Source organism: Caloenas nicobarica, chromosome 1, assembly GCF_036013445.1.
Source record: "Caloenas nicobarica isolate bCalNic1 chromosome 1, bCalNic1.hap1, whole genome shotgun sequence".
Taxonomy (NCBI): domain Eukaryota; kingdom Metazoa; phylum Chordata; class Aves; order Columbiformes; family Columbidae; genus Caloenas; species Caloenas nicobarica.
The window spans coordinates 186,882,109-186,897,866 of NC_088245.1; the positions used below are offsets into that span (position 1 = coordinate 186,882,109).

Sequence of the window (15,758 nt, forward strand, 5' to 3'; positions counted from 1 at the left end):
GGCGGCGGCAGCGCCCGCAGCCAGGCCAGGGGCGGCGGCCCGGCCCTCGGCCCCGCCCGGAGGGGCAGGAGCCTCGTTTCCCTCAGGGAAACCGCATCTGCCTCCCGCGACCGAGCGGCTTGTGCCTTGGGTGGGTCTAGGAGGCAGGTGGCCCAGGAGAAAATCTCCGCTGCATCTGCCTCTTGAATCCCTGGCAGAACCTCGCGTACCAGCCTCTGTGCAACACGGGAGAGACGATATTAAATGGCTCCATGTCAAATCTACAGGTTTCCTGAAGGTTTTTGTATGTATTATTCTCCAATATTATTATATGGACATAGTCTGGAACAGCTTCCCCAGGAGAACGTTGCTGAGGGCATTTCTGCACTCCCCTGCCATGCTTCTCTTGTAAAATGATAATATTTAGTACCCAGTAGCCAGGACAGAACCCACGTATGACATTGCCCATAATGCTTTCCATAGGGGAAGTGTCTCCCTAACAAAACTGGAAAATTTGTCCTTATTTATGAAAAAATAAGCTTCCTTCCACACGTGCAATCGCACATATAAAAACCTCTTCATGGAAGTAATTAAGGCAAAAGCTCGAGCTTTCAGGGGATTAATATTTGCATGAACTAAAGCCTCAAATATTCAGCATAGCTGAATGTTTTCCATAATATGCCCTTCAGACAAGATCAGTTATTCCTACTATGTAACATTTACATGTGTAGTCTGGAAGAAAAACTTCACACACTTTCAAAGTGTTACACCATCTCTTTGAAATACAGCAAGAGGGTAATTTGAACAATGCAGTTAGCACTAATGCTTTTGACTGATCATTTCTACAAAGCCATTACCAACTCCAAATACATTTAATATCTAGACTTGTTCAGTTATTTGCAAGTGTCCTCGTTAAAAAAGTTTGTTAGGCGTTTTTCACCCTCAGTTTTGTGATACAGAAAACATGCACACTCAGAATTTTTTTACTGAAATAATTTTATTAATAGCTACAACTATTAACAACAATGATTTGTATTATAAACATTGGCAAGCCTAGCTTCAGTTATTGTAGGTAAATTCAAGTTTTCAGCCGCTGTGTTTCAATACCATTTTCAGTTCTGACACCCAGTCCGGGTCATCCTCCTCAAAGTCCCTAAAAATAGGTTTCAAAATGTTATTTTGCGAAGCAAAATACAACTTTATAAATATTTATTTGCCTTTTTTCCCCCTAAAATTACCCTACAACTAGGAGAAATAATGTTAAAAATATCAAAACAAGAGATGCATTTCCTGCACCATTGTGATTATGGAACGAATAGATGTTCTCTTTTGAATTCACCCCAAAAAGTTTTATCAAAAGCAAAACCAAATGCATATACTAAGAGACTGCAAATGTGTTGATATTAACAGCTTGCGGCTGAACTGCAGTTATACATGCCCAAGTAGTTCATCTCCGAGTGCCACAAAAAAAACCAAATTGAGATTCTGAGAATCCAAGAAACCCCTCCAAAACCATACGCATCTCTAAAATACAGTATTTCTGTTCAGAATATGTTAATGTACACTCTGCTCTTTCAAAAACGGGAGAAGTGGGTGACTAACATAAATATGACATAAAATTTAAAATTTTTCTACAAATATTTCTCAATAAGTAGGTACCAAAGTGATTTTATTGCACTATGCATGAAAGATTAGGAATAACAACACAGAAATACAGCAAATGTACCACTTGGCAAGTAGATTTGCTACTGGTTATCTGATTTCAAGGTCAGAATACAAAGGTATTTCATGCAAGAAGGTTTTGCACTTTACTGTAGATCTAATTTCATCTCATGCTATCATTTTTGCAAAGTCATCAGCAAATTATTAGCATATCTGCTAATAACACGCAATCTGCTTAATCTCAGCACCCTCAATAATTATAAATATAGCAAAGAAAACCCGCAAGATATCAAATGCTACTAAATTTTAATATCATTACATAAAAAAGGAATGCGTTTAGATACCGAGAAAAGTATTTGGTTTTCAGGGGGAATGTCTTTTTGGAAAAACATCTTTGAGGAACCAAAGAAAACAAAAATACAAGGATGTCATTTGGACATACGTGTCATCTTCATCAGATCTGGGCTCAAGTCTCTCAGAATCTATGACAACAGCTTCATGTTCACTATCTACTTCATCAGATGCCTCAGTTTCATTGGAAAGTGGACCTCTAAATACATTTGCAGAAGCTTTGAAAGTACAAAAATGAAAATGTCACCAAAATAATGTATAAAATTATTAAGAATATAAATACAATATAGCCTTTCTAATTTGTCCCCAGTTCTTAGCAGATTGCAGCACAAGCTGTTAATTAAGTGGGGAGATAAACTAATAACACCACTGCAGTGCAGAACACATATTTATGACTGTGGCTGTGCACATCTATAGACTACAGTTACCTTTAGCTGTGCCATCTGACCATCCTGTCTTCAAATTAGGGCACTAGTGACTTCAGGAAGGTGGATTTACCTGGTGGGGCTCCTCCAGCCTCTTTACTGCACCTCCCTAAGGTGTCCACCAGGCCACTGCGCAGGATGGAGAACACACGGCTCTGCAGCCGCTGCATTTTTGTCACAACCTCATTCAGCTACTGAGCTGCAACCGGAAGTTCAAAGAGATGCAGTCTAGATGTACAGTTACTCATGAATTCTCAGTTTGGATTTTTGTAATCCCACATTTCATTTGACAAACTTTAAAAAAGAACCGAAACAGTCTTCTTGTGACACGAAATCAAGTGCACAATCTCTATACACAGGGCCTATGTATTTTATTTTTAAAAGTCTCTATTAATAAAACTGGTCGCAAAAATGTTTGCCCACAAATTGGGGGTTTACCTGGTTTATAAATCGTGTATGTTTTAAACGCTAAGCTGACATCTGCGTTACTGAGAATGTTCATCAGTGTCTGAGGAGTTTCCTTGTTCCACTGCTTACGTGGCTTATTTTCGCTGTAGTTTATAACACAGCCACCTAGGTATAAAATCATTAGTAAATACTACTTAGATACAATTGCATTGGCAGTGTGGATTACAAAGATCACATCCAAGAGAGAAATACAGGGAAAAAAAGAGCCTAGATTTTTCCATGTGTAGCATTCCTGACTGCTCCATATGCTGAGGTTAACACTATGAGCATTAAGAGGAAAGAAAATTCCAGAAGGCCCCAGCAAAGCCCTCCGCCAGCACGGAGCCAGCCAAAACAGGCTGAGGGGTGTGAGGAGTCAGAGACTCTGCAAGCTTATTTGGTGGCTCTATAAATCTCACAAAATGGAGCCTGTAGCCATTTTTGTGCCTTTTGACAGCTGAACACCTAAACATACACATTATTCTGTCATCTGCCATTGCCCTGCATATAATTCTACATATAATTATCATGTAACATTCCTACCACAGCCTGGGCATTTTCTGACTACTTATTTACTTCAGTAGCATCTATCCACATTTACTTAGAATTCATAGCCATAATCACATGAAATAATTATAACAATTGCACACAGTGTGGGGCATTGTAGAATTGACACCTTTTTCAGAAGAAAGTCCATGTTAAATGTTCTGATTAAAAGCCGTTGGTGTGGAAGAAGGAAGAATCTCTGCCTCACATCTGAGGTACATCATTAGTAGTTCTTGTCATTGGCATTATCTACACATTAAATGACAACAGATGTAGAGGTACGGATGTTACATGCTGTACTTGAAAGACAGGCAGCTGCATTCTGCATCAAATGAATTCCTCAGTCTTACCCCTAGAAGTGGCATATTAAGAGGAGGGTTGGAAAGATAATTTCTTAGCAATTATTATAATTTTTAGGGTTCCTAATGTTATCTGTGGCTTTCATCACCCTTTGGAATCCTCCTGCCACACAAGACCACTAAGAAATTCTCTTCAGCATAGTGGAATTTTTAAGCATTTGTTAATAAGATATTTTCAAATTATTCTTACATATTTTAAAATATGCCCTATAAGGTTTTGGGTTTTAAAATCTGTAAGGAACCACTGATATTATTTGAATTAAAAACACATTTCAGTAAAACTTACTTTTAGTCTCTTCAGATGTAAAGCTGGAAGAAAGCAAGGATGCATTTTCCAGGACATCCACCACAGTACTGGATATCCTCTTTTCCCATTGCCTCCTGTGGGGATGTGACAAATCAGTAATTCCTGGGTGGACATCAGAAGTTTCTGCTGTAATTGCAACACCAAGAAAAAAAAGCATGATAACCAGCATCGAACTCAATTCTCTGTCCATCCAAACTAGTACTAAGCATACAGTACTTCAGTAACAGTGATGTTTGATTCTATGGGTACAAGTGTAAACTTGGTAAAAGAATTCCCCGTAAATTTACTCTATATCAAATGCTTTCAAACAGGGTTTTTTTAATACTTTGGCCAGGATTTTTATTTTTTAAATCTCAGATGAGCAGTAAGAATCAATATAATTGCAGAAGTAACAGACAGTGGCATAGTTTTCTACAGTTCCAGACTTGTACATAGTACCTGTTTAAATAGCTGGATCACTGACATTGAGATATCACTACATAGAAGGAAATGCATCAGCCTTGAAACTATAAAACTTACCCTCTTCACCAGATTTTCTTTGCTCCTTTGTACTTTCACTCAAGTCCTTAGTAATATTTTTCCTTTCTAAGGGGCTACGCTTGCTACTTTCTTCTTTACTTCGCTTTAAAAGAATAGACTGTGTTAATCATTATTGTTGTCCAGAAAAACAAAGCAGTAGTACTAACGTGGCATTAATTATTTTAGTTTTGCTACAAAACGGCTGACCTAAAGATTTGAGAACTAAACCACTAACAACATGAAGACAAATGCCACTGAATTGCATCTATTATTCCAATACTTTTTACTTGGTGTGTCCTTTTTCAACAATCTCAGTTTTTGAAGCTAAGCACATAATATAGTTACTTGATGCAATTTGTGGGTGTTTTGTTTTGGCTTTTTTTCACATCTAAGAACTGCAGCAATATAAAGATAAATGAGTTATATTCCCAGGGAAAACAAGATGCACCCGAGTCTTAAGCTTCTCAGACAGAATCATAGAATCATAGAATCATTAGACAGGTCTAATAAAAGAAAAAAAAGTGAGCCCTACTGGCAACATGGATTGAAAAATCTACTCAATATGGCTGAGCCAGGCTGTGCGATAATCTACCCACATGTGATTTCTTGGCCACCTGTGACTTAATTCTCCTCACCTGAAATCTCACATGAGCCCTAAAACCTAGAGAGAATTATGTCCAGACTAGACTGTTTCCACAGCAGCCTGTTCAAAATATGTCCCTAAAGCAAAGAAAATGCATCAAATTTTGCAGTATCAAAAAACTCAGAAAAATAGGAGAGGGTTTTTTTGTTGTTTGATTTCTTTATTATTATTATTTATTTATTTTGACAAGGCCATAGGGAAATCCACTTTGGAACTAAATAAAACATGGGAAGCATCAAAAAGTTACAGTGGTGGGAAATGCACAAGAAAACTCTGCAAGCTGAACCTATATGACAGCTGACCTAGTAGGCTGATCTATGGTTTAGCATACTAACAATTTTCTGTATTAACTTTTCTATAATACAGAACATTCTAAATTACTAAAATACAAATATCCAATTTATATTTGATACTTACCCTATTTTCTTTCTTACTATTTGAACTTCCACCAGCGATGGCATTTCCTGATATATTAAGGAACAGATTCAAGAGTTAATATCTTTAGCAAATGCTTGTTGTAAAGTGGTATTCCAGAGGTAGGACAGCAATGCCACTGAACCAAGCAATGAAAATTACGTGAAAGCTTCTTCACACTTCTGTCAGTGTAGCTCTTTGTCAACAAGGAGTCCTTCTACTATTCAGTTCCAAACGTGTACAAATTTTGGTGTAGCTAAATTTATGCAGAAGAAAAAATCCAACATTCTGGCTAAAAACTAAATAATGAAAATAACTTGCTTCACCATATTCTGGGAAAGAAAGCACTGTCATATTTAAAATATATGCAATAGCTGTAAGTTTTGCTCATTTTGAGGTTTAATTCTAGCACAAGTCTTAACACTTACAATGTATGTATTGTAGCTTTGCACTGTGCTTCTCATGCTGGATTATAATTTACATCCTTCAAGCATTTTTCCAAACAAGTGCAATGATATTAGATTTTGAAATAGTTAAAAGTAGATTTGAACATATAATACTAAAGTTTTATAGCTGTGTTTAAGATCTTACAATTCCTAGTAATTTTGTCATTCCCTATGTCAAGAAAAATGTTGCTGACTCACCCTTTGGTCTTGCTGCATTGCCTTCACACTTCTTGGTTTCCTTTAAAACCTGTTCAAACTCAGTTGTCATCTGGAATGTGCAGGAAGAGACACAAGTACAGTGCAATTTTAACCTTTCTCGAATTATTGTACATGCTATTTGTTTAAAACAGACTTACTATACAAAAGCATTGTTGCAGCTAACAGCTAACAATATCTAATTTTATCAGCATTGTGTCAATATTCAAGTCTTATTTTCAAAACAAACCCTTCCAAAACCTCAGTTTTCTGAGAAGTCTGCAAATGTATTTATGGCTTTTAGAGCAGGACCTACACAACATTACATTTCATATTGTTATACACTAACAAACTACAAAGAAACTGATTTTGTACCTGAAGTAGAGACACTATTCGTTAAATCTACAGACACAGAATATACTGTACCTCAGAAGGCAAACAATTTTTGATAAGTTTGGTTAAGCAGCCTCTTGCAAGAATAGTACTGACTGATGGACGATTCTTGGGATTTTTCTTAAACATCTGTTTTATTAAGTAATGAAGTTCATAGGAATAGTGAGATGGTAGTGGATTGTAGGACCCTTTGCATATCTTAAGGATGAGATGCTTCCAGCTATTGGCTTGAAACTGCATTAAAAATAAATTAACATTAGAGTATGAAGTTTAAGCATAAGGTAAAAAGAAGCTGACATAATTTAAGAGCAACTTTAACATTTATTATATAAAAATGCATGATATGTATCTACGTAGGCTCCCTATTACCATACTGATTTGGCTCCCACTTTGGCAGTTTCAGAGCTCTAATTCAGAGGTGTGGAATAACGAACACACCAGTAACTTTCCTTTACATTTTGTACGGCTGTTACACAGGCGTTTATTGATATTAATGACAGAAACATAATTTTCTGAGAATGAAAACACAGCTTGCATACAAAGTTTGACTAAAACCAAATCATAATGGACATGGTAAACAAAAACCTTTGTAACTGGAAACCACGTGGTAGTTACTCCTATAAATTTAGGATTGTTCACATTTTATTTTTGTAGGAAACTAGCACTGAGAAAATCTGGATCACCTTAGTGTCCTTTACTTCATATATTTGAGATCAGAATCAAACAGCAAGAATGAAACTAAACCAGGAAAGATGCAGACTTCGATTTAAAAAAGAAGAATAATCATCAAAAGTAGCCTACCAGGGCACAAATATCCTCTTGCAAATCTACATGAAACGGCTTCAGTTTTTACTTTTCTCAGCTGTTAACCAGTCTTCAGTCAGGAATTACTGCTTCCAAGTACAAGTCATCAGAGACTGCAACAGCAGCTGGGACAACTATAACCATGGATGGAAACAGCCTGAGTGCAAATGGCTGAGAACTTCTATCTCCATGCAAAACCAGCTTTCTTATGGTGCACGCCACTGGCCTGGCTGCAGAGTGCCAAGCATCTGCGGCGTGCAGCAACCTTTTATATCACCCCTGATAGGTTATGCAAGAACTTACGTGACAATACATAACATTTCAATGCTGCTAAAAAGGGAAAAATGCTCCATGCCTTGGTATCCAAATTTTTGGAATTCCAAACCTTTTCTGATAGCAATAAAGCCATACTTACTGGATGTCTAAGAGTGCACAGCTCATATAGAATGCATCCCAGAGACCATATATCGCTGTATGTGTACAGAAAGATGAGAAATTTTGAGCCAAAAATTACAGTTTAGTATCCTGCCTAGAAAAGGTTAAATTCATTATGTGTACATAACTAAATTGATTAAACTAAAAATAAATGTAAGTAACCATAAAAGACAATACAATTACGTGTTTAACCTCTCCAGTGGAAATCATCTTGCTTATCTTATCCCACCCTGATGTAAATAAGGATGACCGTCATACAGTCGTAGTTGGCTTTTTATTGCCAGAATGTCTCCTAAGCAATTTGCTGCAACAAAATTTATCCTTCCATATATGAAGACCTTCATGTTCCGTGGCCCTTAACATCAGATGGCAGGCATACGATCCTAATTCTGAGAGTTGGAATTCTGGCCTTGCCAATGAGAATTCTGCTTCCAAGAAAAAAACATCATCTTCCACCCAAAGTCAGTACTGCCATCTGCACAAGAAGCAACTGATGCCATTCTTGCAAGAGGTGCAGAAAACAACCTAAGTGCTAGAAGGCTTCTTCCCTCCTATGGAAAATGAATCACTTGGTTCAGGTACAGCTAGGGTCACAGAAGAGAGCCAGGGGAGAGGACACAAAATGCCTCGGTATTTTGGAGTCTGGGAGGAAGCTATAAACACCACACTATCAAGATGCTCTCAGAACTTCTTGCCTAAAGACTGGGATAACTGGGCTCTATAAATCTAAGTCATCAGTTCTGTAGTCATTAGCCCCACGTTATCAGGACTGGCAACAAGAGCTTCAGCAAGAGAGGGCTGGAGCACCTCTTCTATAAGGACAGGCTGAGAGAATTGGGGTTGTTCAGCCTGGAGATGAGAAGGCTCTGAGGAGACCTAATAGCAGCCTTCCAGTACCTACAAGAAAGCTGCAGAGGGACTTTTTACAAGGGCAGGTAGTGATAGGACAAGGAGTAATTGCTTTAAAGTGAAAAATGGTAGATTTATATTAGATGTAAGGAAGAAATTCTTCACCATGAGGGTGATGAGGCACTGGAACAGGCTGCCCAGATAAGCTGTGGATGCCCCATCCCTGGGAGTGTTCAAGGCCAGGCTGGATGGGGCTTTGAGCAACCTGGTCCAGTGGAAGGCGTCCCTGCCCATGGCAAGGGTTGGAACTAGACAATCTATAAGGTCCCTTCCAACCCAAACCATCCTACGATTCTATGAAAAAATAAGACCAGCCAAAAGACACACACACATACATACGTATATGCATACATAGATACAGATGTGTATGTTTGTCTGTATATATTTACTCTCCCAAATGCACAGAGAGGTCTGCACAGCAGTTTTCAAATTTTTAAGACTAAAGATATTGTACTTTCACTGACCTAAGTAAAGAGGAATTTATGCCTTTTCATCCTAAAAAACCTGCAATTACCTCTTCTAAATACTCCTCAGCTCAGACAACAATAAAAAGACATACATCAGTCAGACACTATTTGTGACCACTAAAAATACTAATACCTTTTGTTGTTGTATGGCATGCTTTCCCATATTTCTGGAGGTACGTAATAAGGAGTTCCCACATACGTGCAAGCATATGACACTGGACTATTGAAATGACAAAAAAGAAAAACAAGATGAAAAGTAATGATTTAAGAATCTGTACTATTTATCAGTGGTAAAATAAAACTTTGTGCCGCTGAGATCAGTGAAGATATCCACATACTGTGCAAGAAGGCGCGCAGATCCAAAATCTCCCAATTTGACTTTTCCATTTTGAGTGAGGAAGACATTCTGCATTTCAAGAGAAGGATAGATTAACATACTTAAATGTTCTTCTAGGAGACATTTCTGCAGTTTTTGTGTACAAAAACCACAGTGTCAATCACTTCTGATATTTTATCTTTGTATTTCCTTTTACTTGCTTCTCCTAATACTTCTAATGAAAAAAAAAAAAAAAAAGAAAAGCTGAGAACTATGTTATCTTTAAAGGGAAACAGAAAGGTTATACAGGCCCAAAGCCCCAGCACCAGTTGCAGAGGAAAAAAGAGTTTCAAAATGCCTACATCTCTATGCTGTACTCAAACCACTAAGGTCACGCTTTCTTCTGAATATCTATCTTTCTGCTAGGAAAAAGTAAAAAAGAAAAAACGAGAGGCAAGATATTTACAAACGCATAGTCCATTCAGATTTTACACTTCTGTTACTGGTTTAAATTTTATGCAGTCTGTCACAAGCAATTGGCGCTATCAGCAGCATGGATATGAACGGTATAGCTATACTTAGATTCTCTTTATGCCCACAACATTACATCATCCCATACGTATACTCAAGAATTTCACTTACCTAGTATTCTTAAGCCTAAATGAAAAACACAGCATGTAGCAGTAATAGGAAATTATGAAAGAGGCAGCTGAACCTTTGCATGCCAAAGAGTTTATTAATGGCAACAAAACTTGCTCTGTTCACCTTGGATTTGATATCCCTGTGCAATACACGTTTATCATGAATGTGCTTCACACCCAGGCACATCTGCACAAACCAGTGAAGGATCTGAAAAGAGTAACTATGAGTTATAGCAGCTCAATGCTTTATATAATGAATACGTCGCTAATAGATAAAAAACCATTAAGAAAGAAAAAAAAAGTTCAGAATATCTGGGAGTTAAAAGTAACTATAGCGTAATGGCCTCCAATCAACATGGAAGACTGAATTCTTTTAGATAAAGTATATTTTAACATGGGTGAAGGAATGTTTGCTACCTGTGGCTAGAAAACCCAATAATGAAGCTAGGGAGTCACTACATGGCACTTCACAAGCATGCCAACTACAATTTCATAGTAAATTGGCAAAAAAAACCCCACACCACCACACACACACTGAGTTAACACACTGTTTCTGAAAGGAAATGTATTATTTCTGAAACTACAAAATAAAATTCTTAGAGATGCTTGGCCAATCTAAATATTAGATTAGGTGACGATTCTGATCTTTTCATTTTAACTATGATGATGCTTCTAACTGTGGCAGGAAGTAGTTTTGAATCACTACAGTGTAATTTTGGAACTTCTCCTAAGTTACTTTTTAGCCTCTGTGATAAAAGAAGGTAATGCCTACTGAATAGTTTAAACGTTTAATTGCTACATAAAAATGCAAGCATTTAGTCTCCTGGCTAGTTTCATTTATCTTACCAGACTGCTTTATTTACTTTTCATTTGCAATATCTCTTAACTGTGCTTTAAATTCTGGCTGAAGTTTGCGTTAAATTCTTACTTAATTGCATAAATTTATGCATGCAAACCTGACTCTGTTTTTCACACTCCCTGCACATTTCTCAGAGCAATTTCTCTTTTATTCCTTTCAGCCCAATTCTCATCTTGTTCTGCTGGCAACTATCAAAGAAATAATGCTTCTATTTATCTATAAGTATCTTTGTATCATTTGCTTCAGTTTACATGAAAATGTTTCCTAGGTTCTTGGTTCAAAATGCTGTCTTTTCTTACCGTATCTTCAGGGAACAACTTTCCTCTTTGGTGTTTAATCTTTTGCATTAAATCTCCATCATCACAATATTCCATCACTATATACAGATGTCCATCAGCTAAATTTTAGGTAATTTAAGAATAATTAGTATTTTCATTAGCAGGGTTAAGTATATTATTTTTACTATAAAGCTCTGACGACATGCTATGTATTATATATTACAATAAATATGTATTTTGTTTAAAACATGTATTATAAATAACAACACAAAGTAACCTTGATCCTTCAGGAGTATGCAACTTTAAATAAAGATATTTTAAGTTTTCATATTTACCTTCAAACGATTCCTTATAGGCAACGATATTTGGATGTTTCATTTTAGCCAACAGAACTGCTTCCCTTCTAGAGTTCTCTACATCAGATGAAGACTGAAAATGTAAGTGTGCTTATATAAGTGTAACAGTAACAGATTTTCATATATACATGATGCACCTCACTTTCCGAAAGGAAAAGATTTTTTCGAATTGTTCTTCAGTTATTTTAAAAAGTCATTTAGAAACTTGAAAATCCCATCATCTTTTAATGTATGGTTTATTACTAGTTGAAAACTTCTTTTTCAGGGGATTTTTTTTCAATTTGAGAGGGTATTTTCCCAAGTCAGTTAATGGGTTTTTTTCCTATTTTAGCAATGCAGAAGTATGTAAGAAAGCAGCACACACTGACTTTGGAACAGCTGATAGTCCACACTGCATTAACTTAATAGAAAGCTAAGTGCCCAGGTATTAACTGAGCTTCAGCCTCGATAAAGCCAGTGCCTCCCATTTCTGATTTTTTTGGTTAGCTAAGTGCAGAGAAGGTAACATGAATAACATTAAGAGCAATAACACCAGGTTAATTTCCTCAGAGGAAATCTGCATTCTAGTGAAATCAATGGGAATCCAGCCAAGGGCATCGGGGGCACAGGGGTTTCATTCTAAGTGTCTTCTTAGGTGCTATACTTCCCAAAATGTGACCACACACCTTCTGAAACAGACCAGATTTTCATACTTTACCTATCAACAATGTCAACTCAAACATAGCCATATAGTAGCCATACCATGCAACTGTCTAATACACAGAACTCTGAACAAAAGTGTTCAGAGTTTCAAAAATACATTCAGAATTATGATTTTTAATTTTCTTTTTTTTAAGTGGGGGGTGAGGTGATGTATATGCCACACTTACCATAGGAAGTCTTATTTCCTTCATTGCATACTTCTGGTCACTGATTCTATGATGAACTAGGAGAGCTCTGCCAAAGGATCCCTCTCCCAGTACTTTCAACACTTCGTATTCTTCCATGCTTTATATAGCTGCATCCAGCACTTCAGTCTTTCACAGGATGATCTTCTGAACTTTGTTATGACCTTGATTCATTTTTTGAAATTTGCTAATATAATCTGCATGAGAAAACAAACAAGCAAACCAAACACAAAATAATGAGAATGAGTGACAAATGTAGTATGTGGGTACCTACAACTGTTCAGCATTGCCATAAATACAATTCGAACCACTTTTATCGTGGTTTCGCTGAAAATAAGGCCTTCAGAAAGCTCAACTCAAAGTAGTACAGTGCATCTCTGCATTTTTTTTATTTTGATAATGAAGCTCTTTGAAAAATCTAAATTATAGCCCTACAACTTAGCATCATCTTTTTGTTACCTGCACTTCTGCAGGTGGTTTCATAATGCTAAGCAGAATTCACAGGCTCAATAACATGAACTTCAAACTTTCAGTAACAATTCTCACCTAAAACAAGATACACAGGATCAAACTGGGAAAAGTTACTGGTGTCCATGCACAAAGACCTCAACTACTGGCAGATTTAGGTTAGGATGGAATGGAATAGAATAATAGAAAGTAGTTGGAAGGGGCCTACAATGATCATCTAGTCCAACTGCCTGAGGAATCCAGTGCTGACCAAAAATCAAAGCACGTTGCTAAGGGCATTGTCCAAATAACACTTAAACCCTGACAGGCTTGGGGCATCTATCACCTCTCTAGGAGGGTTTGACCACCCTCTCCATAAAGAAATGCTTCCCAAAATCAAGTCTGAACCTTCCCTGGTGCACCTTTGAACTGTTCGGACACATCCTATCGCTGATTTACAGACTACGTGTTTTCTTCAAAACGGTGGTACTTTTAAAGTTAGTTAGTCACAATTTGAACGCTGCTTTGTGTATACACTTGTGCGCACATGGTGTTTTAACGGGCCGATGAGTTGGTTTCAGAAGGCATCTCAGGGCTTAGTCGTTTCTGAAAGAACAAAATGCCGATTTGCTCAGAGTGTGAAAAATAAACACGCTGATGAGTTTACTTGCGAACTCTGAAGGCACCTAAGTGAGGTGGGGGAACGGGCACGCTCGGTGTGCGCTTCACCGCCAGCGCAGTTACCCCCGGCTCCCCACCCCGAGCCCCCAGGCCCCGCCGGGCCCCGCCGCGTTACCCACCTCAGCGGGCCGAGCAAACCGCCGCGGCCTCCTGAGCGAAGGCCGCCGGGAAGGCCCGCCGCTTCCTCCACAGCCCGGTAGCACCGCCAGCCTCTCCCCGACGGGTTGGGAACGGACCACAGCCGGGCTGCAGAGGCCGGGCGTAGGGGGGCATTCGCCCCGCCCGCGGTCCCGCCCGGCCCCTCCGGCAGCGCAGTCCGCATCCATGGCGGCTCGGCCTTTTGTGGAAGCTTCCCTGCTTTTGTTTCTCAAAACAAGCGTATGGGGCTTATACCCGGTATTTACTGATAATAAACATCTCCCTCCATGCCCTGCACCTCAGTAGGAAGCCTGTTAATACCTTAAGATGCTCTTTAGTCTCCACGTTGCACAAAAAAAGGCACAAATCCCCATTTTCACAATTAGTTTCCTCTACCGAAGTGAGAGACTAATTAGTTTAGCACTACTGACTGAAATAAATTAAGCCATAGGCTGCATGAATTGTACTTTGATCTCGTTTTTTATCTATGGAAATATAACCAGTAGGTAAGGAAGTGTAAGTAAATCTTTAACTACAGGATATTCTGTAAAAAAAAGGTAAGGGAAATATCTCAAGATGGGCAAAACCAGCTAAAACTACACAGCATAGAAGCATTGGGCCATTCTGTTGGCAGGTGTGTGTTTGATTTCCACCATTCTCTTTTCCATGCTGGAAAAAGCATTTACACTTCACAGACTTCAGGTTTAAAAAACAAACAGAACCAAAAAAACCCCACACACAAAACCAAAACACCCTTCACCCTGAGCCAGACTCCATGCAGTCCCAGTCACTGCCCATGAGGGAGCAGAACTGACATGACACAGATGTCGTCACATGGTCCATGAGATGCAGCAGAGGTGTCTCCTCCACAGCAGAGAACCAGAAGCACTTGCCTATACCATATCCTGTGTTACTCCTTATAGTAATATGAGTGGATGCTTGGACTTGCTTATCAGTGATCAGTAAGATTCTCTCAAGAAAACATAGTGCAATGGTACACTTAAAAGTTTGGTATCTTGTTAGATGCGAAGAGCGTGTCCCTTCTGCAAACTGAAGATTCTAGCTGGCCATGAGGACCAAGGTCTGTTTAACACTGAAATCTGAATACTCAGCTAAAGTTACAGTTCATGTAAGCTCTGCATACTGAAGATATAGAAACACTCAGATTCTGCTGAATGTGAGAAATTTCACTACGTTCTGCTCTGACAGTTCATTTCCAAGAACAGACTAAAATAATTTCCAGAATTCCAGTCTCAGGCCTACAGCCATGTTCTATAATTAGTTTCCAACCTAAAGCCCATAAATAAAGAACAAATACAGTTCAGTTGATTAGTTTAATAAGTCTACCATATTACAGACAAATGCAAATCAACATTAGAACAGACACATAGCAATTAGTGTATCAAATCTCATCTAAGGGAGATTTCATCATGAATAATCCTGGTTACTAAAGGGATTAAACTCAGTTTTGTTGAAATATCCCCTAAAAATGGATACAACAGTTTAAACTTAGTGTACACCTTACTACGTAGTTTCAGTTTTCAAAACTAAAGGTTGCTGTAGTAGATATTGCCCTATTGGAATGCCTACATTATTTTTTTTTCTTACCTAAAAATTAGATTATACAAGTTTAAACATTTTATAGGAATTACAACAGGAGAACAGTAGGTATTAGCACTATACTAAAATCAAATTGTTACATGAAGTGTTTAACCTAGTCCTTAATTCAATATTTAATGAATCATATTTAACATGAAGACACTGTTTAAAAGTACTAAACCAGACCAGATTTACCACAATTCTGAAAAAGCAGAAACTTAAATTCAAAAGTTCAGTGACTCCAGCAGTCACTCT

General features: G+C 38.0%; 1 protein-coding gene across 1 annotated transcript; it reads right to left on the minus strand.

Moving 5' to 3' along the window:
• Positions 1 to 1,038: 1,038 nt before the first annotated feature.
• NEK3 (NIMA related kinase 3) lies at positions 1,039 to 13,976 on the minus strand. Its single transcript, XM_065641529.1, has 16 exons — positions 13,886 to 13,976; positions 12,621 to 12,835; positions 11,731 to 11,824; positions 11,417 to 11,514; positions 10,383 to 10,466; positions 9,640 to 9,707; positions 9,435 to 9,521; positions 7,906 to 7,960; positions 6,720 to 6,920; positions 6,297 to 6,366; positions 5,656 to 5,702; positions 4,596 to 4,698; positions 4,056 to 4,202; positions 2,856 to 2,990; positions 2,084 to 2,210; positions 1,039 to 1,132 (listed from the first exon to the last, which is right to left on the minus strand). The coding sequence occupies exons 2-16, from the start codon at positions 12,735 to 12,737 to the stop codon at positions 1,066 to 1,068; spliced, it is 1,500 nt and encodes a 499-aa protein (XP_065497601.1). The 5' UTR covers positions 12,738 to 12,835; positions 13,886 to 13,976; the 3' UTR covers positions 1,039 to 1,065.
• Positions 13,977 to 15,758: the final 1,782 nt, after the last annotated feature.